Source organism: Malurus melanocephalus, unplaced genomic scaffold, assembly GCF_030028575.1.
Source record: "Malurus melanocephalus ecotype Western Australia unplaced genomic scaffold, MMel_1.1 scaffold_942, whole genome shotgun sequence".
Lineage (NCBI taxonomy): Eukaryota > Metazoa > Chordata > Aves > Passeriformes > Maluridae > Malurus > Malurus melanocephalus.
This window is the reverse complement of record NW_026624174.1, coordinates 23314-48248: the sequence shown is the minus strand read 5'-3', so window position 1 is coordinate 48248 and position 24935 is coordinate 23314. Positions and strand designations below refer to the sequence as shown.

The 24935-nt window shown below is 40.3% G+C and overlaps 1 protein-coding gene across 1 annotated transcript; it reads right to left on the bottom strand.

Annotated features, from left to right (window-relative positions):
* Positions 1 to 875: 875 nt before the first annotated feature.
* On the bottom strand, positions 876 to 24681 carry RRP15 (ribosomal RNA processing 15 homolog). Its single transcript, XM_057386262.1, has 5 exons — positions 24509 to 24681; positions 19707 to 19981; positions 17797 to 17894; positions 16750 to 16951; positions 876 to 1546 (listed from the first exon to the last, which is right to left on the bottom strand). Exons 1-5 carry the CDS (start codon positions 24573 to 24575, stop codon positions 1394 to 1396), a joined length of 795 nt encoding a protein of 264 aa, XP_057242245.1. The 5' UTR covers positions 24576 to 24681; the 3' UTR covers positions 876 to 1393.
* Between the last annotated feature and the right edge of the window lie 254 nt (positions 24682 to 24935).

Below are 24935 nucleotides of genomic sequence, written 5' to 3'. Positions count from 1 at the left end.
CCATTTTGCTCGAAATTTTAAGAAAATCTAAATCCTAATACGTATTTCCATGCTGAAGACTGAAAATTTCAAAGTTGCTCCTAATCATATCTTGCCTATAGGCAGGTACAAAGAAAGGTTTGTGTGTAAGGMATCTGTGGAAATGGACAGAGCAGTACTATGTATTTTAAGTATCAATTAAYAGTCCCCAAGGCATTTTCTTCACATAGCAAATGGGGAAATGTGATAGCAAAGTTAAACAAATGACACAGCATCAGACAGCCAGTCTGGAACAGCAGAGGCAGCAGAATTCAACCCCTGCCTCTCATTCAGAACACCTTAATCACCACACAATTCCTTCTGTATGCATATRCTTACATAAAATATATTCCTATTATGTATGTTAGCTTCTCCACAAGCAAACAACTACTGAGTAGAAATTGCTGTAGCTTAAACAAWGGCAATTGTGTTCCCCTGACAGATGTCTTCCAAATTTGTTACTGTTGTGGCGCACACCTAARAGGAAGGGCTCTTGCCTGGCCCTTTGCAGACCTGAGGAATTAGATCACAGCTGACTAAACCCACGGCATGGATCTCGGAGCTCTGGCTCCTCACTGAAAAAGCTCAGAACACCAGAACTGCAAATGAAACCACACTGAACACAATTTTATGTGGTGTTGCTAGAAAAGCACTCCCTCCCCAATGAAAACAAGAGCAGTGACTGTCCTTTTCCTCTCCTACCAGACTCTTAGCTTATACAATCTCAGATTTGCAATGGAAAAACCACACATATATAAATACTAAACCAAATCAGCAGGGTCAAGTCTCTCTTTTCACAATTACGTTTCCAGAGTTGTCTCCAATCAAATTAAAGCTCCAACACCAGAACCATCACATTAATGGTTACTTTTCTTTATTATCTACAGAAACTTTTCTGGCCAAAGTAGTAGAGACTCTATAGGAGTCCACTAACTTTACAAGGTGACGGCATTTCTGTGTTTATTGTAAGTCATTTCTATTGCAAATTGCAACAACTTTTCAAAGTGCAACTGTGATTTGGAAATGCAGGCACACTAATACATCAATTGCCATGACTAATGTATAAACTTTTAATGACCTTGGCAAAATCTATCTTTCATTGGGCAAGTGCCACTATTTTGACTGTACAAAATGTTTTGGAAATATGTTGAAAATTATACTTGTTTTGGAAAATATTTCAGGATTTCAGTATAGCAAATGGAGCTGTATTAAATAAAACTTTGACATGGAGGAGAAAACACTCCAAGGTTATATAAGTCTTTTTTTTCTTTTAAAAGAGGTATCCTCCAAATGTTGTACATTCACAGAATGCTGACTTTTTATCCAAACAAACTTAATAAGATAAAACATTATCTTGAATGGTTTTCAGTTTCATTCAGTCACTGTCATCTTCTTGTTTCAGACCACCTCCTTCTTCATTAGTGCCCTCTCCATCGCTTTCCTTGTCCCAGTCCTTCATAGATGCTCCCATCATGAAGTCATCACGCARTATATTCCATTCTGGCCCCTCTTCAGATTTCACTTCACCCTGAATGTTTGAGGGAAGGYAAAAAAGAAACAGAGGAACATGAGTGAAATGTGAAAGGCAGTAAAAGGTACAAGGTCTCCATGCAGTCAAAATAACACCTCCTACAATCAGCAGACAGAGGGCCAGCTCTTTGTGCAAATGGTACAGAAACATGTAAAATGACCAAAAATTACTTGATGCTAAAAAGCAAATTTGTTTTAACCAACCAATAAAAGAAATATGGAAACAAAACAATTATTCCTCATGGATGAAAYAGTCAACCCTGGGCATGGCTTCCTTTATTAAAATCTTTCTTGGCAATCAGAATGGATTCATGATATCATTAATTAACCCCCAGGTGCTGCTTCATTAGAACRCTTCTTGGCACATTTCTAAAACACAAATATGGATTTAATAAAGGTTTAAATCCCCCCCCCCCCATTTAATATTTAACATATTCAGTGATATGTGAAYCAAATCCCCTTTATGTGAATTATTACCTCACTACCTGGGCTTGTCATATGGTACAAAGCTGCCTCTAAAAGAAACAAAGTTGATCTACTCCTAGCAAGCCAACAACACCTTACTCCAAATTTCCTACCTCTTGGAAGTGGATAAACGGGAGGCCCACTACACAGACCAGTGAATAATAAAGAAAAAGGCCAGGAGTGTAGTTTCAGGTTAGCACTGAAAACAGCGCTTGGTCGCAGCTCTTCGAGGTGACAGATCACGTTTGGGCAGTGCAACAGCCCCATCCTGTGGCAACACTTTCTAACAACAGCTCGAAGCTATTCCTACAGCCTTCCCGGAGGAAAATACCAAAAGCTGTTCAATGTACTGCAGGATTTATTGCTGTGGTTTATGCCCTAGAAGCAAAACACTCCTGAGAAACAACATGGCTCAGTGTCCAGCAGGCAAGCAAAAAATTGTCCTGTCAATTGTCCCACCCTTGGAATTAGGGGCACTGGAAACACTGATTTAGTTTTGTGGGGTCCAGGCAGGCTTTCCCCACTCCAAAGAAGGGACCTCAGCTGACTCACCCGAGGTTACATGACTGCCACCTCCTGACAGGGGTGCAGTGGTTGGGATCATCTCTTCCAGCATCCYCTGCAGGCAGGATTTGCCTACTGGATGCAAAACCTACAGCAAATGTATGATCTGTCCATGCCTCYTCTCTGTCATGCATCTAGCAATGTGACACCACTGCATATTCACGCTGATGCCGTGCAATCTTTGTGAGAGAGCTGTCYACAGAATTTCACAGCAGGACAAATGAGAAATAAAAGCGTGCAGGTCCACTACTGTAAATCAAACATGTCCTATCAGACCATCAGAAGTTATGGGACTGTAGAAAGTCTGCCAAACAAGATAGGTATTTTTAATAGGTAATCAAAGCAGCAATGCTACATGTGACTTCTCCTGCAGCTCTTTATGAAACACTACCATCACAAAAATAGGATAACAAGCCTTAACACTTTCCTTCCCAAAAGGAATTTCCCAGGGCCYAGCCCAAAAAAAGAAACTCCACAGCTGTTTCTCAAGATGTTTGCACTGGGTTTTGGTTTAAGGTTTGCTTTTGTGTCTTCCCAGCTGCTCTCATTAATAGCTACTCCCATCCAGCAATTCCCCTTTTTCCCAGGGTAGTGCCTCCTAACCACTTTCCAYTCTTGCAGCAATTCACTTCAAGTGCTACACACAGTAAACCCTAATATCAACTCAGGGTAATTGATTACCTGGAATTAAAGAGCTACAGATAAGGCAGATTCCTAGACAGACCCTAAAATATTCACACAGGAATAATCTGTGTTATTACAATAGTGCAAATACAGGTATTCTGTTCTGGGATACAAGGAGAGAGTAACTTTTTTTCCCCTCCTTTTTAACTGTATTGCAGTAATTGTATATGTTTACCTTTGCAGAGAAGAGAACAGTTAAAAAAAAAAAAATCACAAAAATCCCCACACTTTTTCTTTCTTCATCCCAGATCTTTGATAAATCACTRTTTGAACAGTGAATTTAGGAGAGTTAATCTGAAATACCTAAATGGAAACATCCCATATTTCTTACAAAACAATCTACTTTTTTTTTCAATAATAAACCCAATAGAATTCCTTTCGTTTTCTCCCAGATGCAGAACAGCGATTTTTTTTTTCTTGTTTTGTTTTGGTTTTTAAACAGCACAGAAGGAGCAGATTATTACTGGCAATGACAGTGRAAAGCTCAGGGTTTGAAAAGCCCAATCCTCAAATTCATCACGAGCTACWATTCAGCAACCATTAGTCCTTCTTTCTGGCTATGTCAAGTGAACAACAGGACAAAAGCAGGACCTTAACAAAAAAGGGATGCTGATCCTCCATAGCATTACCTATTATGTAAGGCACCACAAAGGCCTGAATGGAGTTTTACAACAAGCCCAGAGGAGAAAGACAGAAGTASCATGTTCATGCCTCAAAGGTGAAGATTAAATGCTTGAAAGCAAATATTTAATCAATTTTAAGCATGCTTCCAAGTGAAGAAAATGCCTTGTTTAGTATCTTCATTCCTAACTCATTTACTACTCTCTTTTCCTCTCAGAATAAAAATCTCCCCAAATCTACTGCATCACAAAACATTCCCAAAGTCTTAAGAAAATATGCAGCAAGACTATTTGTATAATTAACAATTAGTTCAACTGTAACATCACTTCCCAACTTGCTTTATGTAAGAATGTTAAYACAGTTGGGTTTTCAATGCCATAATCTGGTTTCATCTAAATAAAACAAAACTGATTCTTGGSACGTGGAAAATAAACCAGCTTTCAATCTACTCAAATGCTTTTGAACTCCCAGTCAGCTGTTCATGCACATCTCACTACAACACTGAAGTCCACTTTGAACATCCCCAAATGAAAATAAAGCARGCTATATAAACAATAGAGTGTAATGCTACATAATGTGAATCCTTCAGTAAGGCAAGGAGTGAAACATTCTCGTGTTGCTTTTTTCCCTCCGCTCTTTTATACATAACATAGGAATTGGTTTTTCTTTGCCAGAAGGTGTGGCAACCTATTTCAAAAGGTCTGAGAGGCAGCAATTAGTAAAATACCTTAAGAATCAGTGGTGTTTTACTAGTCACTGCTGATGGACTTATCAGGAGCTGAAATAAGACAAACCAAAGCACACACTGTGGTTACTCTAGTGCTGATACTCACTTGCTGTGATGGACTCCTAGTCCAACAGAAAAGAGATCCAGCAATGAAACAACCACCACATTGCCTGCTTGGTGTGCCACCTAAGCTGTCACAACATTAGCTCAAGTCTCGTCCAAGTATGGCTCTGCAGTGATGCCATACTTCCTAAACTAATTCTGGTTTGAAGATATTCCCTCTAAAATCTGCACCAGGACAAGATGAACTGAAATTCCTAGCCAAGTCCTAATAAAACCACCAAACAAAGCTCCAACAAAGCTTAGCTCTGTCACTTAGAACACGCAGCTGCCCCTTGGCTGGATCAGGGTGGAACTGCCTCCTGGATGTTTTGAAAGATTGGTCTATGAAAGCCTCATGGTAGCAGCAGCAGCTATATGATCAAGACCAAGTTAAAAATCTCCCCATTTTTGTTCTTTTTTTTTATAACCACAAAAAAAATTGAGCTAAAAAATTGCTCTTGGTAAATGACATGACAGTATCTCCAGTGGAGACCTGCCAAGCTCAGCACTGGAGCAGTGGCAGACAGCACTGACACTGAGGTATGAGATCAATCCTCTCTGCCCCTTCTGAATCCTGCCAAGCCTTTCCAGAACCCTATGCTCAAGCAGTCCATAATGCTTATTGGTAAGTAATGGCATTAAAAGAAACGCCTTGAAATCAGGGCACACAGACAAAACACAGCATTTCACTCCACTGTCCATCAGTTCGTGTCACTTGAGCACACCCCAGCTTCTGCCTCTGCAAAGCAGCAAAAAACCCACAGCCCYGTGGAGATTCTTCAAGAGCCTGTGTCCAGAGGACAGGAACTGCAGGGTATTAACAAAGAAATGTTTTTCAGACCCAGGAATTACAATCAGTACGCTGGACCCCCTTGCCTTTGCTCTGTAAAAAAAAAAAAAGATGAAATGCCAGAGCTTGCAGGGACATCTCTCTTTACCATCACCTACAATAAACGTTTATTTGTACCTGTCAGGGAAGGAATTTCAAACATAAATATCTCTCAAGCAATAACTTTAAGCACTGAGAAAACAATTCTAACGTGTCTAATTAATCTGAACTGCCTCCCTAGGTTCCTCTGTTGTGCTCAACACAAACATTTAAGACCTTGAAACACAGCGAAGCTTTTGTCATGATGAAGAAGTTAAAAAGCTTAACTGGCAGAACATTCTCACATACATCTGACCATTACCTTCGCTGTCAGCCTGCTCTGAATGACTGCTGCTATTCTGCTTCTCATCCCCAAGCAAGTAACTTTAAACTCCGAAAACCTCCAAACAAACAGCACAGGCATACAAACCAGTACACTGAGGTGTCTTAAATCTCATTTTAAAGTAATAATAATGACAATAATAACGATAATAACGATGATAACGATAATAATAATAATAATAATAATAATAATAATAATAATAATAATACAACCCCCAGAAAAGAGGGAGGGAATGAAAAACAAAGAAGAGCAGCATAATAATTTCTTGTAAGTTCATTTTCAGCAATATTCGACCTCACAGGCTAAGAAAATAGATGTCCTCCAGGCTGGGAAGAAATTAAAAAAAAAAACCTGCCAAGTAGCTAAAGCAGAAAAACAAGCAGAAAACAAAATGTAATGATTTTTAATAGGAAAATGATACTTGGGTTTGATCATTAGTGTTGCTTGCAACTTTATGTGATTTCAACTGCAGGAAGATCTTGATTCTAAGAAAAGTTCCTATGTAAGCCTGATCCCAAACAGCCAAAACCCCACAGATCTGCAAACTGAGAAAACAACCTGCACAGCTATTAGCTTGAACTTCTGAGCTGAATTCTCAGAGCAACTCACTTTGGGAAGCATTTTCAAGCTTCTGAACATGTGAGCTGCACAACAGCAATCTATTCTGCTCCAGTATAATTCTGCACAATCATTTATTCCTTAGGGTGAGAGTTATTCAATGCCCATTTGCACCCTTCTCTGAATGAGAAATTAAAGCAGCTGAACTAAACTGYCCTGGTTTACTTGAAGTGACATCACACTGTGGGTATCAATAGTGGCACAGGGGATTTACTCAGCCCACAAGGTCTCTCACACACACCAAATCTGCTCTGGCAATTCTAGTAAGTAAATCTAAGAAGGAATTTTTTTTTACAGTGTGTTTTGAGACCTGCTGTTCCTGTTCAAACTTCTCTGAAAGTAACACACTGGAATTATTACTACAAGCACAACAAATACTGATTTTCCTTTTGAGCACAGCCAAAAGACCACCCAGAACTTAACGACCTGCATGAGGAATCTCCCTATCCTCACATCCTCCTCTCCAGTTTACTACAACTGGGGGATGTGTGAATGAGAAGGAATGCTCTGGGTTGGCATGCAGAGGTTGAAATATCTCCCAAGTTTAGAGGGGTCAGAACTGAATTACAGAATTTCTAAAAACAAGCATTAACCTTGGCCTAAGCAAAGAAGAAAATTCATAAGCATCGTCATTAAATGCTCAGTTACAAAGAAGAATCTTAGAATACGCTTATGAGAGAACAGATTTCCTCATCCTTGGTTCACCAGAAACCTCATAAATTATTATTTCTGTCAGAAAAAGACAGAATATTTTTAAATATTTTTTTAAATATTTTTTTTTAAATATTTTTTAAAAAAAATATTTTAAGAATTAAAGCTTAACACAGGGTCCTTCTGCACACAGGACGCTCTGGAACTCCTCAGCCTGTGCTGTACTCCACCTTTGATCACAGCCATCTCAGAAACCCTTGTGCTGCACAAGGAATTCCACCACATGTTGCTGCAAGACATGTTTGGCCATACTGGCATCAAGATTCCCACCCCATGTTTTAATRAGCATGATGAATAGCATGGGCATGCTTACACCAGGAGCTGCTCACAGACAATAAAAACTCATCTGAAAATAAGACTCACCCCATGAAACAATCCTACACTTGAGTTACAAYACAGGTATGAACCTTTACCCATACTAGCACTTCCCCTTATGGAATACACTCTGTCATTTCTAACTCATGTTCTGCAAAATAGTGTGGCAAATATGAAGTAATTACAGTCTTTCCAACCATCAGGATAAAACAATGACATAAAGAAGAAAGAAAAGGTCCACAAAGAAGCATTTTTAAGTAGGTAACAAGCAAAAATTAGTTCAAAGTAGATTGCAAGTTATTACAGAGAAGGTATGTGGAAAGACAGGGAATAGATTCATACATTCCCYGTGTGAGGTTGTCAAGCAACACTTCAGAGCAGAGAGTTTACAGACCATACACTCATRCCATCACTACTCATTTTCAGTCCTGTTTAGTTTTTTGTCTCCTGTAAAAACAAAACTCTTCATCACCCTCATCTATACCCTTCACATCTATACCTTCACATCTGCAGTGCCCATTTATCAGCAATTACACTACTGACAGTGAAATTCCTGCCTCCCAGACTGGCCATTACTAGGTGTGCATTTGCTTGTTAGTCCTACCCTTTATTTACCTGTAAATCTCCACACAGCTTTCATGCCTCATGTATTGACACCCCACAGCATCAGGATCAACTAATACTTGACATAAAGACCCACTGACTACTGTGGTTAAAAACAACACATAATCAAGACTTTCATACTTCAAACAATGYGTTACACTTTCATTGCTTATCAGACAACAATCTGTATGGCAAGTTACAGCAACCAAACTAGTTGAATCATGGTTGTGACTTGGAAAAGACAATGGCTCTCCATCAGAAAGAACAACTTTTCTTGATAGCTAGCCATGAGCCTCGAGTCTGAGGCAAAATATTGCTCATTTTATTCTAAAAGCATACTGGTTAGAACAATCTTACATGGACAAATCCTTACCAGTTTCCATGGTTATTATTAAAAGGAAGATATTGAATTGAGAATTGTTCTGTTTGGACGGGATTCAAAAATGAAGGAATAAAGAACTTTTCTAGATATGCAGCATTTCAACCCTAGAACAAATGCCACACAACTTCTGAAAGTAATTAAAAACTCCCCGTCAGCTCGTCCTACATTTCTTAATTTCCTGCAGTAATGAAGACATGAGAGAATTTAAAGATAAACCTAAACTTCACCTCAGATCACAACATCTTTGTTACAAGTTGCACAGTTCCTGAACCACCAAGCTGTACCTGGAAAATACAAATACAGCAAGTGCCTAGTAAAAAGCATTTAGGCATGACTAAAGCCTACACTGTGTTGTCCGTCAGAAGTCACATTCTCATGTCTTTCAATAGCCTACTTTAGACGAACACTTTCAAGTCAAAACAGAGTTTTCTCATTTGTCACCCATTTGCAGAAGAYATTTATGCACTATGTCAACTGGGTACCTAAAATGTTCTGCAAGTTTTTATAAAAGCTTGCCTGTTGGCCCAATAAAGCAAACATGCAGAGCTGCAGCTGTTTGGAGTATTTCTGTATTTTTTTTTAAGAATAAATTAGCAGTTTGCAAATTTTTGAATAACATAAATATGACTCAAATTATTTTCTATAAACGATGCTGTAATCCTCCACTGTTTTTCATTACTATTCAGCAAGAGGCATAACAGAGTGAACCCCAAATGGTTGTCTCAAACAATAAAGGCTCAGTAATGACCATGCCCATCACTTCCAKCACTTAAGAAATCATCTCACAGAACAGCTGATGAGGAAGAAGTGGGACTAGTAAAAAGCCTCCTCTTGCTGACTCAGGATTTCCACTTACATTTGAGTGCCAGAAGAAGAGCAAGGATCCAAAAATCTATGAGGTAGGAGGGTGAGGGAAAAAAAACCCCAGAGCCCACATGGAACTAACCTTTGTGCAATTTTATTACTAAATATGAAATAATGAAGTTTTTCAYGTCTGCTAAGCAGCTTGTCTGACTTTACCTCCCCGTGGTCGTTGTCCCTGCTTTATTTAAATGGCTTTTGTTACATATCCTAGATGTCTCCAAATTCAAGTTTCTTTGATTTTATATTATTGTAATTTGCCGTCACACTGCCATGTGTGAGTGTCAAGCTCATTAAGGAACAGACCAAACCCCTCAACACTCCCAGGCTGCTTTCTAAAAGCAGTTTAAACCTGATGAAGGAAGATGTAAACTGCACAAGATCCAAATCCTTCATCTTAAACATCTGGACACCTTTTCTCTGCATTTCTGACTTTTCCATGTCCTTCTGTATGGGCTTTCCCAACAGCTGCAGGTGGAGAAGAAATGACACAGACCACCTGCAGAACACTGTCCGAAGTTCAGCAGCAAACCAAGAAGAGGTCAGACCTTTCCAAGATGCAGTTTTAGTATAATTTGTAATAATTGCAGGTTTAAAAAAAAAAAAAAAACCAAAAAAAGGAAAAATGTGTATTTTCTAACCTTTCAGTTAATTTCAGAAACACTCATTAAAAACTGGCCAGGATTTCCCATAGTATGGAAACAAAACAYACTGAACTCAGCAACCCTCTAACCATTGCAAGCTGAAAGCAGTTTGACCCACCACTCCTGAAGTCTATCTACCAAGACAAACAAATGAGTAGGTACCCACAGAGGTCACTTATAACACACATCTGCTGGTTCAACACTCTGGAAAKCAGAACATTTTATACCTTAATAAAACTTCAAAGTAAAGGAATCATTTTTCAAGATAATTTCCAATAACAAATGCATAGGTGGGGGAAACAAACTTACTCAGATAGACAAGCTCCACCCAAACCTTCTTATTTCCAGAGAACATTTTTCTATAAACTTTATGAAATGTTTAGATGTATTTTTTCTCTAAGTTCATTGCCCTGCCTATAAGAGTTATGAACGAAGCCAAAAGTGGAGAGCTGCTTTTATAAGGCTTCCAGCTTGATTTACCAGATAAAAGTCTAATAGGATTTGATTCTTTGTGCTTTGTATATTCACAAGAAGATCAAAAGAAGATGTATGCCACAAGTTTTTCAAATGTGATTGTTTTAGACATAGTTTTACTGAAAAAAAAAGCCTTGCAACATCTTCTGGGAAAACAGAACACCATCATARTATCCTGTGCACTAATAAACAAATAGCAAGGCAAGTTACTCTCAAATATGACAGAWGGAGCTGTCTCAGTATTGCCTGACATTTCAATCACAAGTCCCTGTTTATATTCAYTTAAAAATTTGCCAAACTTCAACCACTTCATTCTGAAGGATTTTGCAATGTTTCAAGTATAACCATTCTTTTCACAGAAAGACAAACATAAAGTATTTYATCTTCAGCTCTAACAAAGACAGACATTTTCTACAGTAACTCATTAAAGCCTTGCACCATTCATTCTTTCTGAACTCAAAAATCAGTTAAAGATGTATTTTGGAGCTGGCAATGTATCTTTTTCTATCTCCATGACCATTTGCCTGGATCTGGACAAGTTACAAACATCTGGAAGACCACCTTCCCCAAACCTCAGGTCATCACCTCAGTAGATGCAACTGGCATTTAGCAATTGAATTCTCTTAGGGTATCTGTCCTGACTGATCACACASTATGTGAATCCTAGCAGACAGCACTAAGCTGAGCTGTGAGTGACTCRTGATGACACGCAGGGAACTGGCCTTTCTGTGTGAACAACTGCTCCTGCGTTAGGAACAGGATGCTGGGCTGTGTGCTTGGCCCTCAGGTGCAGGGGGAAAGAACCTGTCAGGAACACAGAACAGAAACGATTAAAAAAAAGGTAGATGGGAACAAAGTGCAAAATSACAGCCTTTTCCCTTCCTGACTTCTGGTCGAGTATGTGAAAAAGAGGACAGAAAAGGAAATCTGAATATGAAAACACAGGCAAAAGGGTGAACCTCGTAAAATCCAGCCCATCACGTGACCCTGGTCTTATCTGGAGTTCAATTTACAGTGTCAAGTTCTTGATGTTTATCAATCAAATTAAATATTTAAACATTGACAAATTTAAATGGACATTTAATATTGACAAAGTCCTACATTCCCATGTTAACACAGATGTGCATTACCTGTTACGACAACAAGCAGGGAACTGAGCTTTCATATCTTAAAAACCTAACCCTGCTGATGACCCAAACTATGTAAGACAATATAACTTCTAAACAGATTTAAAGTAAAACTGTCACCATCAAACAACTTCTAACACTGCAGAACAACCTTTACCTTAAAGAACATAAAGAATACAGGATACAGCAAACTGGTGGCAGGCTGCACTGCATTTACCCCTAAGAACACAGCATATAATTAGGTAGTCAGCCACCTTCTGGTATAAACCCAAGAAACTTCATTAGAAGCATCAGCTCCAAATATATATAGGGTGACCTTCAAGAGAATGTACATACAGTTGGGAAAAACAGATACAAATGAAGTATCCGAAGGAATGCAAATTAAAAGATTTWGTGCATATGATGGGAAGACATTTATTAAAACTGGGAGAATAGATCTGCTCTGGCTACAGCTGAACTAAATTAATATTTGGCTGCCCTCTCAAATCTTGTGGAATACATGCGTGCCTGGTTACTCCTTCAATTAGGTCTGTAAAACCAGCACACAACAGCTGTAGTAATAAATTTCTGCTACTCTGCAATGCCATTATCACCTAAGGAAGTTTCCTTGTAAGATTCAAAGAGATGTTGAAACACCCTACCAAATTTCCAGAAGTCATCTCTGTCTTCATCYGTACTTCAGAAACAATTTCCTAATGCTAGTTGAAGCCAACTGGTCAGACTACTGTCACTCCAAACATGTGTATGAATGAAAATAATATATTTTTTCCACCCTCCCCATTTCTACACTGGGGAAACAGTGTAAAAAAAGTAGAACATGCTGAAAGCCAATACTCATGAAGCTGCATGAAAAAGATGGCAGTCACTCTGTTTTTGAACTGATCTGACTTTGAAACTGGAAAGCTCATTTTATACCCCCATTTAGCTTAGAAAATTAAAGCCCCCGAGTCAGTCCTTGTATTCCAGCAAGAACAGCAGTCAAAGTTGGAAATGTAGTATTCCTCCTGCCCTTGAACAATCTTCCAACTACTGCTTAAAATTAAAGTGTTATGAACAAAAGAAAAATCTATAGTAAGCCTGACTCTAATTACTGTGCTTACAAATTACTTACCAAATACTTGGAGCATTTATAAAACATGCTTGAGGTAAAACAAACTTCTCTGGAAAAGTTATTTTAAGACTTTAAGTCCCACATGAGCAATAGCTGCTACAAAATAGCCCTTGAATTCTCAACTCATCTTTCTTCCTATCAATAAATAATTTTAGAATAGGTACTATTTTGAGACCAATATACCAATTTTTTCCAGATGCCACCACAACACAGGAAGCAAACTGTACCTCCAGGTCATGCAGTCAGCTTAGCTTACAGAAAGATTACCTTGCAGAATYTGGATCATGCTTACTGAAGCAGACTAGGAAATCCTGCTCTTATTTCCACCACTGAAATGCTCTGCAACAGATCTGGTGTAAGAAAACTTACAAGTTGAAGCAAAATCATGCTGCAAAGGCCTAATTAAAAATGAAAGGTTCATGAGTGCAGGTTATGCTGGTCATAAAGAGTATCTGTAACTTTCACGCCAGCTGTTTATGTGTCACTAAAAAGTGTTTTACAGGGAGCGTAATAATTAACAGGTAAAAAGTCAAGATGAAATTGTCACTGACACACATCAAGGGAGGAGAGCAGAGGCTGCTCTGAGAATGCTAACTCTGAATTTCCCTGTTTTCTTCCAATTAAGATTTCAAGATTTGATATAGTTCACTACATCAGCCACCATGTGTGTGCAACTCTAAGAGAACAGAGACTTCAACCCTGGAAGAAAAGGTGCTTTCCTAAGAGCACACTGAAATTTCTAAGGACACAAAGAAAAGGTAAGATTCCTGCAAGGAATCCTTTACTGCCATAACCCACTTTTGTATTTCTTCTACACACATAAAAATTCCTTCAGCCTCCAGGCCTGAAAAAACAGCATCTTCAATATGTACCCTTTCTAAATCTGTAGTTTAATAATCTCATAGTGTCTTACAGGTGGGAAACTGGAAGATAGAACCAACAGATACTGCAATGAAAAGCTGGTAATGATTGTCTTGAACAAGACTGAAAGCTATATCTATCAGTAAAAGATTCCTAGAAAAACTCACCCAAAACTTTAAAAAAAGTCCATCCAAAGACAAACAAGTGGGATCTTAATTTTTTTTAATTAATACATTTTTCTCCCATAAGGCTTCAGAGAAGGTGGTGAAGGGAGAGAAAATAGATGATCTTACCCAGAGGCAAGCATCATGCCCAGTAACTTGGAAAAAAACAGGAAAAAATATTACACAAGTCAGCTGGCTCAGCAAGGATTAAGAAATACCTTGATAAACAGCAAATGATATGAAAGGCAAAGCTTTTGGCTCCAGCTCAGAAAAGTAATTACTCCCAGCTGGGCACACAATACTCCAAGAAGGGCTACAGTTTCACAAGAAGGGCATAGGAAAACTTTCACAGCCTTCCAGTTTTTCCCTCATAGTTATGTTGGTAGATATATGCCAAGTAACATTTAGGCCAATGGCTAAAAGTAAACAAGACTATAAACAATGTTCTAGTGGGGCACAGGTTACCTGTCCTTCCCAGGAATGCATGAAGCTGATGGAAAGAGAACAAAATTTAAAAAGTGGTCATGCTACTTTGAAATTGTCCTACTGCAGATGGGCCTTTACAGAGCAATTAATTTCTTTTTTTCACACATAAATATACTTAGCTAAATAGTCAATCACAACAGAACTTTATAAGGGGTTTCTTCAACAACCCTTGACACTTGACAAGAAATCACCAGACTTTCAAAAATACAGAGCAAATTCTGCATTCAAAAACTCCTGCAGAGGAAGAAAACAAATTCACCCATTCTCACAAATGCAATCAAGTCTCATGTCACAGCGCAAGGCTAGAGTCAAGAAATGTTTGCTTTCACTGGTAAAACTTTATTCTGCTATTTTTCCTGCTGACTGCTTGTTTTATGTGGGTGGGGTAGTGTTTTTATTGTTCTGGACTGCCTTTTAATTGATGGCAGAGTGCCTGGAGTTTGGGATTGGCATCTCTTCCGTTGTTTTTGCTGAGATAAATAAGTGTATTTCTCCTCCCCTCTCTCTTTTTCAAAAATGAAATACACTCTATACACTCAACTGCTAAAAACAAACCCACAAAACAAACAAACAAAAGCTTTCAGATGGCACAAAGAATCTGAACTCCTGCTGCAAGGAATTTACTATTGAAAAGCCTCATCCAGGCTTCCTACCCTCTGAAACAACATGCCCCCTCAAAAACCAAGAAGCAGAGATTTGACAGTGGAGGCCAGCAGAAACTGTTCAGTGGCTAAATATTTGTGTAATTCTGAGAAGGGAGACTGAAGAGCAGATTTTGGCCTCAACCTCAAGCATCATCAACTACCARGAGGGGAGCCTGCTAAATGAGTAAGATAYGTTCTCAAGAGAAAATAAGGCAGAKTAAGAACAGCTTGGAAAGGAGTTTGGTTGAGTATTGAATGGAGAGCCACTGAAGCAAAGGCAACAAGGGAGAGAGGAAGAGGGGTGGTCTGCCTAGGCAKATATGCAATTAAAAATCCAACCAAAAACCCTGATCCCCACCCTAGCTTTTGTGCACAAGCAATATGAAAGTAGCACCTATACTACCACTCAAACCAAGCACTAACCAGCCAGCATCTAAGGCATCTCCAGAGGTCCTGAATGGAAATATGCCGTTACTGATGCTGCCAAAATAAAACCTTTATTTTCCTGGTCTAGAAACATTTGCAATCTGTGTTTTCTGACCTATTAATCAAAAAACTGCCCTGCCACAATGACACAAAACAAAGGTCCTAGTTCTTGCTCAGCTATTGATTCAATGCTGACTACAATAGTAGTTGGCATTACTATTGTTCTGTTATTCTGCTATTCCAAAGGAGGAAACACAAACAAGCAAAGCCAAAAAGGAGAACCACACACGCACATGCCCCCCACCCAAACCAGCAAGCTGGAATTATTTAAGGAGAARTAAAGTGTCAGCACCAAGCTAAATTGTTCTCATTATCCAAAGAATTTAAAAAATACTTTAATATTGCACTTGCATGAAAATTGTATGAGCACTCCATGCCAGGCAGTGTTTCAGCATGTTCCCCAAGTGCACACAAACAAAAAACATATGACAAACTGTTGTCTCCCAACTGATTAAAGTATTTCTTCCTGGCACAGAAAAGCATTTAGTTAACTGCAGTGTGTCTGGGCCAAGTGCAGTATTCCACCCACTACCAAGCACAGAGTTCAAACTTGAACACAAATAAGCTTCAAAAACGTGCAGCTTCTGAAATACAAGAAAGAATATGTCTGAGCAACTTGCTTTCAACCCTGAGCTACTTGGTGAGCTGAAAGAACTGATGAAGGACTGACAAGCCCAACTACACTGTGTCTCAAACACATTGGAAAAAGTGGAATGTATTTCTTTCCAAAACATCACAAGAGTAAGGAAGCCACACCAGCCCAAAACACACAGAGGATCAGGGAAAGAAAAGCCTATGTGTAAGGTTTAATATGTGTCTGTTTCTTTCTGGTGTGGCATTCATTTTGTATGGCAAATCCCTTCAGTTTCAGACACCATAATTACCCAAAAGAAGCAAGTCTGACATGACCATACCGTGGGGACACACAAGTAGTACAGCATAATACACCATTTAAGATGATGAGCCTCCATGTCTTTTAACAATCTTAAGGAGCTAACTATTACTGGCCAAATTCCAAATGTCACAACCCACCATCATCTAGCAGTTTGTTCCATGCYTGTGCAAAATCCAAGATAAAATCCAGTATTTCATAATCTGTTTTTAAACACACAGCTAAACCAAGTTATTTGCATAAAAGGCTCAATGTCTTACCAGAAAAGCTTCCAGCATTTTGTATTTTGRTAGTCAAAAGACAGGGAAAAGAGGCTAGGAGCTACTTGTTCCCTTCCAGAAGTCCAGCCATTTGGATCACAGGTGTTATGAAGAGCAGGCACATTACCAGCATCATTATACTGAGAAGGTACCTTGYATGCATTTTTTTCTCACAGATGAAGCCCTACCTGTTTATTTTTTCCAGCCTTTCCAGCAGGAGTCTTGCCTCCTTTAGCACCTTCCATGTTTCTTAGAACATCAATGAAATCTCTCTTTGAAACAGAAGACATCAGTTTAGCACGCTTCCTCTCAGAGCTCCCAGCTTTCTTCACCTCCTCATCCATTTTCTTCTGGTGTGTCCTGACAGCATTGAATAATTGCACAACACCTCTGGGATAGGAAAAAAAAAACAACAAAGCTGATATTTTAACTCAAGTTACTTTTACAGAAATTAACCCCCTACCAAAACAACTAATCAGTACAGATGTTGGATGACTTCTAGCTCCCCAAAATGGTTACTTGGAATCTCAGTTCGGTTAAGAAGTAACATTTACTACAATATAAAAGACTTTCAATTTTCACTCCTCCTTCAGACTTACTGCTAGGAACCAGTAACAAACAAATCCAAAAATAATTATTCAGACTCTGAAGTGAGCATGGTAACGTGGTGCTGAGATCAGTTTCATCCTTGAGCATGTTTCATCCTTGGGAGCAYGTTATTTGTCCTAAAATCAGCTATTAAATTACTCAGGCAAGTTCTTAATGGCAGCAGAAGTAAGGGGATAAGGCAGAGGAGTGAGTAAGGAGGCAGATGCAGGCAGCACATCAACGTGTTCAACTAGTTCTGTGACACCACACACCACAATGTGAACAGGAAGCTCAACTTCACAGCCATGGATCTGGCRAATCCTCTGCAGAAAAGCAAAACACCAGAACAGTAGAAACAACTGTTGTGCATTTTTAAAGCATTAAATTAACAAAATGAGGGGATCCAGCAAAGCACTTCTGTTAAGCAAACATTAGATTCCCATCTAAATTTTTACTCTTTCATAAAGCTTCTGAAATTTTTTGTTGAACTTGATACTGTACAATGCAGACTCGTCTATAAATCTCTCGGCTCCTGCYAGACACTTCTTAAGAGTTCAATCTGATTGGAAACAGATTACCTGCACAGGCCTTTTCTTCCTCTTTTTGATATACATATATTTAAGGAAAGCATTCAGGAAAACTTTTACCTTGTGGCAATTCTCTGAAGATTTCTTTCTTTCTCTCGGTCTTTGACAACATCTGGCTTCACTCGGCACATCATTTCCCATTCCCGCTTTTTATCGAGCTGCATTATAAATATTGTTATGTGAAACAACATGGACATTTGAGAATGCAGCATACTCTGAAAAAGTATGTAGAAGAAAAAAAAAATCTGCAAAGTTCAGTTTGGTTGAGAGTAAGTGGAACTACAGTATGGGGCCGGACAACAGGTCTGAGCAAATCTCTTGCATTGACACATCAGGGGCCACAGTCAAATATCAGAGTCATTTGCTTCCAGTAACAAAAAAAAAAAAAGCTTTCACACTGACTGCCATGAGCAAGGAAATTATTCAAAGACAGCCTTCAAATCCCAGACTTCACAAGCTGATCACGGAGAAATTTGTATATAACAAAATCCTGAGTCCATCAAGACAGGCATGGCACATTTTGAGCCTTGGAAATTTGACTTCCCCCAGCAGAATTAAACCCAGAATAGCTTTGTGATGGACAGTGATGGATGGCAAAGAGTGCAACAGGCAGAACTCAAACACCAGGAARAGCACTGAGTGTCCACCAGAGAAGAAGTCATGTGCACAATACCGAYTTTTGTCTTTTTTTTTGGAAGCTCTCCATTTCAAAACCAAACTGATCCCCTTTTCCATTACCAGCTGACACAGTACCACCAGCTTTGCTTCTGCTACAATAGACCATTGTATTTCATGAGCTTTCCTTCAGGAGTAAAGTTGTGACATTTTTTCTTTTCCTCTGCACAATTTAACAGTGTTTTAGGTCTGGTGATGTTCCATTAAATCTTTTATGCAAGAAGTCTCTAATGGTATTTCAGAGTCCTTATCTTTATAATTCCAGGCAGACTACTATGAATTTCTGAGTTTATAACCATGTTTTGGCCTTTGATCAAAAGAATTGTCCTATCCTACCTGTCATCAGCAAGAAATCAATGAAAGGCAAACTGCTTTCAAGTTTTTCTAAGGTAAACAACTCAATTTGGGGACCTGTGGCCCATCTCTGTTTTGCAGTATTCTCACATATTTATTGGATGAGAGCAGATATTTAGGACAACCATAACTGAGCAGATGCTGTAYTGTATTTAAAAGGCAAGCCATGGCCCAACCACAGCATGTCCCAAACTGTCAGGTGAATAACCTGGTTATCCCACTGAAACAGAACTGGTAGGATGAGACATTAGAACTAATAATGTATTTCTAGCCTGAAGGTAAATCAATCAGAGCCTGGAATTAAAAGTTCCACTAAAGGCACAAACAAATSACTTACTTGCCAACATGGTTTTGCTTTCTTCATACCAGTTTCAGAATCAGAAGCACTTTAAGGCACTGACACCATAACAGAAAACTCCCATCAGTAAAATGATGAGGGGARCAAACAACAGTTCACCACCACATCAGTGATTACTGCAATCCCAACCTAAAGGCCTTGATTTTGAGAAGTTGCCGCATAGTTTAAATAAAAGCAGTTTTCTTCTCTTTCTCCCTCTCACTTTCTATGGTAGAGAATTATTTCAATTTGTAATGCCAACAAAGTGAATTCCAYCCCAAATTAACAACAGCAATTAGAAAACCAACCTTAAAGCAGCTGCTTTCACCCTCTCAACAAGGAAAACACCTTAAGCTGACASATTGGAACAGTCCTGCTGCCAAAGTTCAGCCTGCCTGATGACCCAGAAGAAGCAGTAAGGGAAAAAACCCTACACAGCATGACTGGAAAGTACAAAAAATTAAGCTACTCAAGATCACTGTGAAGGAGAGATTCCAAAGCTGAGATAGCCTCAGCAGAAAGGTTTGGGAGAGTGTTCTGAGACTATCTTGCATGTAGCCCATCTGACAGTCACTGCRCATGGAATACTGCATCTTTTTCTTACCCTCATCCTCTTTTCCTCCCTTTCTTGTTTTTTYCTTTCTCTCTCCTTCTCCAGGCTTTTATTCTTGGCCAAGATGGTGGATTTATTCTGTGGAATCTTTTTGTTGAGCACTTTTGCCATGGCATCTGCCCAGCCTGAACTTGGGCCATCTTTGGAGCTTGTTGCCTCTTCAGCCGTGTTGCCAGGGGCTGCTGTTTCATCTTCATCATCACCATCCAGGGCTTCACCATCCGAAGAGTAGCTGTGCTCAGGAAGGTCTGAGCTTAACTCAGAACCTAGGGATAAAAAAGAAAAAGAAAAGCAAAAAAAAAAAAAGTATCAGGAATTGTTTCTAGTAAGAATTGTTCACTAGTGCCACATGTAAATGTTATCTGAGTTCAGAGCCATGTTTTGCTGTACATGCTCTGTTCAATTAACTCAAGTAGGACACACCATGATAATGAATTTATTAGAAAATATGCTGTGCCAGTTTTTGCTTATCTCAGTGATGATTTAAAGTGATTGAAAGAGGCTGAAAAGGCAGCACACAGCTTTGGATATTTATTATTAGATTATTGAATATTTTCATGTTTAGGGCTGGTAACTGGTGCGGGGGGAGGGGAACCCCCTCAATTTTCCAGTTTAAAAAGTGTAACTTATTGTCCTAGTTTTACTCGGTCCGTTTTTTTGGTGGTGGGGGGATGGGAACCAAGAAAACAACAAAGATGGCTCTTGTGACAAAGTTCTAGAAGTTTTCTCCTTCTTCTCCAGCAAAAGGAGCCCTGCCCCCTGTGTTTTGGAACCAATCCATTGTGGCTCTGAGGTTGATGGACAGGCTCCTGGTCAGGCCTGGGCCAATTGCACAGGATAGTTACACCTCTGTGATGACGTATGGTCTTGTACTTAAGAATTCAAAACAAGATAGTTTACAGCCGCCATTTAGTTTTAGGTTGTTAGTATCATGTACTGCGGGAGGACAGAGGAGGAGGGTGAGGAGATGTAAGAAAAAATGGAGACCCAAGATCACAGTAAGAAGAAGACAGGTGCTGTTGCTGTTGCTGTGGTGCTCGAACATGGAGAAAGCAAGCTGTTCTCGAAAGGACTATTTCTTCAATGGGAGACCTGTACAGAAAAGAGAGGCCCTGCACCCAAGATAAAAAACCTGGCCTTGGATGACTGAACTGATCATAAGCCAAAAAGGCAGAAGAGGCTTGGCCCCCTCTCACATTTGAAGTGAGTTGATGCTTAGAAGAAGTTGTGTTCTGCCAGGAGATTTGGGACAGTGGCCTTGCGCCGCCAAAGTAACGCAGTCGGCCTTGGAGGACTGTTTTCCTTTCTTCCCACAAGGTAAAGAAAAAGAATCCCATGCCATCAGCAGKTATACACTGACTGTTTCTTAAAAGAAGAGCTTCCACAGCTTGGAGCTGTAAGGACTATTTTCCTATGGTGCTGGATGATAACCATAATGAGTAGTTTGATCTATCTTCAAACTTTCATGCCTGCCCTCCTTGCGCTGGGAAGGCATGGATGGGTTTGGAGGGGTGACTTGGGAGAGACAGGTTCCCAGAAAGAATAACAGGTGTCTTAAAATGTCTGTTTTTATTTCTTCTCCTTGTAAATTTTCTCTATCTCTGTTCCCCTCCCCGGTGCGGTATTATTCTTAGTAATTTTTTAGTAATAAATCTATTTTGCAACTTAAGTTATTCAGCCTGTCTGACCATTTCTGGAGCATATAGGTATCTTTCTCTCAATTATGTTATGTTATCTAAAAGCCATAAATTTTAGTGTTAATTGGGCTTTTGCTCTCCCTTCTGCCTCTCTGGTGGGGAGGGAGGGAACGTTTTGGGTGCTTTTTGGCTTCCGGACAAGTTCAAACTACGACATTTTTGGTACATTGGCTGGGAAAAAAACGGGTTTAAACCCACAACACTTAAAAATGCCCATATACACGAATATGTATGTATATATGTGTGCATGTACACACAGAAAAACTGCAACAGTGACATCTGGTGTTTGAGTGAAAACAGCCACAGGGATTAAACTGGAGCTGGGGGGCATTGCTTACATGAAAGCAAAAGCTGCTCAGAGAGAACACTGCCAGCAAAAACACAATTACCTAAGCATAATGAACCCAGGGGAGACTGCTTTGTGAAATACAGAACCAAGACAGTCATCAGGCAGCTCAAAAGAAACCAGAGGCACTGGCTTTTCTGGCATAAGTAACTGCTCAAGTTACACAAACACCCCCAAAGTCAAGTTTCCTTGTCCCTATGAGCCCTTCAAAATTAAAAAAAAAAAAGGAAATGAAGTTACAATACTAAAGTTTGGAATTAAGCAACATCAAGATGTGCCAAACTGATGGCACAACAAACACAAAAAGAATCAGTCCTCACTACTCTGTTCAGTGAGTCAAACTGCAAAAATAGAAGTCTTTAACAGTGCAGATGATTAACTAGAATGAAACGGGCTGTAGGTTCAGCGTGTGCTAAAATGTTTGGCTATTTCAGTGCACCCATTTCATCAAGTAATCAAGAGCARAGCATAAACAGGTCTCGCTACCATTAACTACTATTCCACTAATATTTGTGCCACATGAAATTTTAAATTAATTATCTTATTTACAACTTTCAAGGCTGCAAAATCAAGTGCTGGACAGAAGAAGGCTGGTTTCTGACCCCAGCCAGTCCCACCAGCAAGGGACCAATTCCGCACTAGCTGATTCACTTTCATCCATCTACCACTCTCAYGCTACTTAAAAAACAAAAGTCAGATTTAAAATCACAGTACTACTGAGCCAAGYGCTTTACTTTCAAAGCATTCCTATACCCCATGAACTGCCTTTATCAACCAAACCACTAAGAGAATGAAGTGATCAGATCTGTTCTCCATAAAACCATGGAGGCAGCTATTAATGATATTCCCCATTAATCAACTATTTAATTACTTAGCAAACATAAACATACACTCTGTTGCCAGACTAATTAATTATTCTGCCTTCTCCATGTRCCTGTTTAAACCAGAAAAAAAAACCTAACACACAACATAGCAGCAAAACACTGGCCCTGACCAATTTAAGAACAAGCCTCTAATGCCCAGGCATGTTTAGAGGCTTGGGGAGCATATTAAGTTATGATGATGGAAAGAAGTTCGAGTCTACGTTTACAAAACAAATGTGGGAGAGAAAGAATTACTGAATGCTTGGTTGTTATCTGTATCAGTAGGACTWTTACTACCACCAAGGCAAATACAGTGTTGTGTCATCCTCCACTCAACATAAGTTATGAGAGTTTCTTTTAGAAGAGTTCTTACTATAAATTGAAATTTAGAAGTGGCAAGTTTTCTCAACACATTCAGTAATTACTTAAAGGCATCCTTTTCATCCTTGTCTATATCAGCCTGTCTCCATATCCTGAGTTTTTTTTAAAATAAATTCAAACTATTGCTTGTGAAGAAGTAAGTGCATAACCACATCCTGGTTCCTACATGTAAAACAATGTCAAGTTTTCACCCCTAGGCCTTGTCCATGCTAGGGTATTGCTATTTAGCTTTTAAGGAATCAACCCCTGCTTGACTTTTACACACACAAAAGCTAACAACTACCCAAAGACCAAGCCTGAATCCCCCACACTTCTTAAGACCAACTTTTGCAGTTAGTCATTAAAAAGAGATCAGACTTATAAAAAGAAAATTTGCAAAAACATGTATCATTTCCTTTACATAACATTTTCTGCCATAAAGTAGCACAACAACGACATTTTGCTTTCAACAACAACAGGAAGATTAACAAGGTTTCCACTGCCATATAATATATATACTCTATAATATATCAGAGTATAAGTCAACCACATGAAATAAAGCTGGGGTATTTCAAAGTAATTTAAACTAGAGTAACTCCACCAGAAGTAGGACCTGGGGCTCTCTTCTGAATCGAGAAGACTGATGTCTGGCATAGATTTAATATAAGAAATATGTAAGAAATATATGTGCATGTGTGTGTCGATGTGAAGGGCACATACACATCTCTGCAGTTTTAAGGTTGCTCAGTGATCAAGGTGCAGACATACAGTTAAAACAMAGCAAACATTCAGCAATGAGCGCTGAAAGAAACTCCCACACAACGCTTCTCCTCGGGTTCAGTTTCGACGCTCAAACCAAACCAGAGCTGCAGCTCCAAACGGCCAAAACCTTGATTCCTCCCAGAATAAAGAAAAAAAAAAAGATCCAACCACAGGATATAGTTAAGAAGTAATCACAACTAGTTGGGTACACCGTCACAACACGCAAGAAGGCGAGAACGAGTGGAGAACTGTGCGTTAAGGGTGCATCACTGTGACGAGCGTGTCCCAAGGGTTTCCTTCCAAGAAAAAAAGAGATCCCGGTCTCGCACAGACRGGGAAGTCGCGCAGCGCTGCACAGTCGCTCCCACCTGCTCTTTCAGCAGCGAAAGCTATTTTGGTGGGCCTGGGAAATTAAGGAGTTGCTGTCGGTACCCTCGGACTGAATAATAAAAGCCCAAAGTGACAGCGCAAGGCGGGCAGGAGCAGTCACAGCACCAGGCACCGCGGGARTGCCATCCACGGGACACGCCGCTGGGAAGGGGCTTCAGCAGGTGGCCGGACKGGGGCCTGAGCTCCCGTCCCCCGCACCGAGCGGTGCCAGCCCTCGGCCCAGGGGCCAGAGCGGGGGGATGAGGGGCCACGGACCCCCCGGCGGGCCCGGACGGGGCAGAGAGGAAAGGCCTCCAAAGTCAGMGATGGCTCACAGCGGCGGCCGGAGAAGCTTCAGAAGAAGAGAAGGCCCCCCCCCGTCCCCGCTCCCGTTACCGCTGTCCGTGTCCGTGTCTGTGTCCGCGGCACCGCGCCCACGTGGGCCCGCCACGGCCGCCGCCATCTTCCCCGCGGTCCGTCCAGTACCGTGCTCCGGCCCGGCCCCGCGCCGCCAACCTGCGTTCCGGCCACAAAGGTTCCGGGCGGGCGGGCGGGGCTTCCGGGGCGGGCAAAAAGGGGCCCGTAAATAAAGCAAACAGGGCTAAAAGGGGCCCGTAAATAAAGCAAACGGGCCCGTAAATAAAGCAAACAGGGCTGCCCCCGCCCCTCCTGCCCACAGGCTCTCGCTGCCGCTCCGTGGGCAGAGGTTTCGGCTGTTCCAGGGTCACCCACACGCAGGTCCCGATCGCGGCTTGCCGGGTCTCCGTGTGCCGGGAAGGCCGCGCTCAGCCGAGAGTGGAAAGTGCTCTGGGAAGAGCTCAAA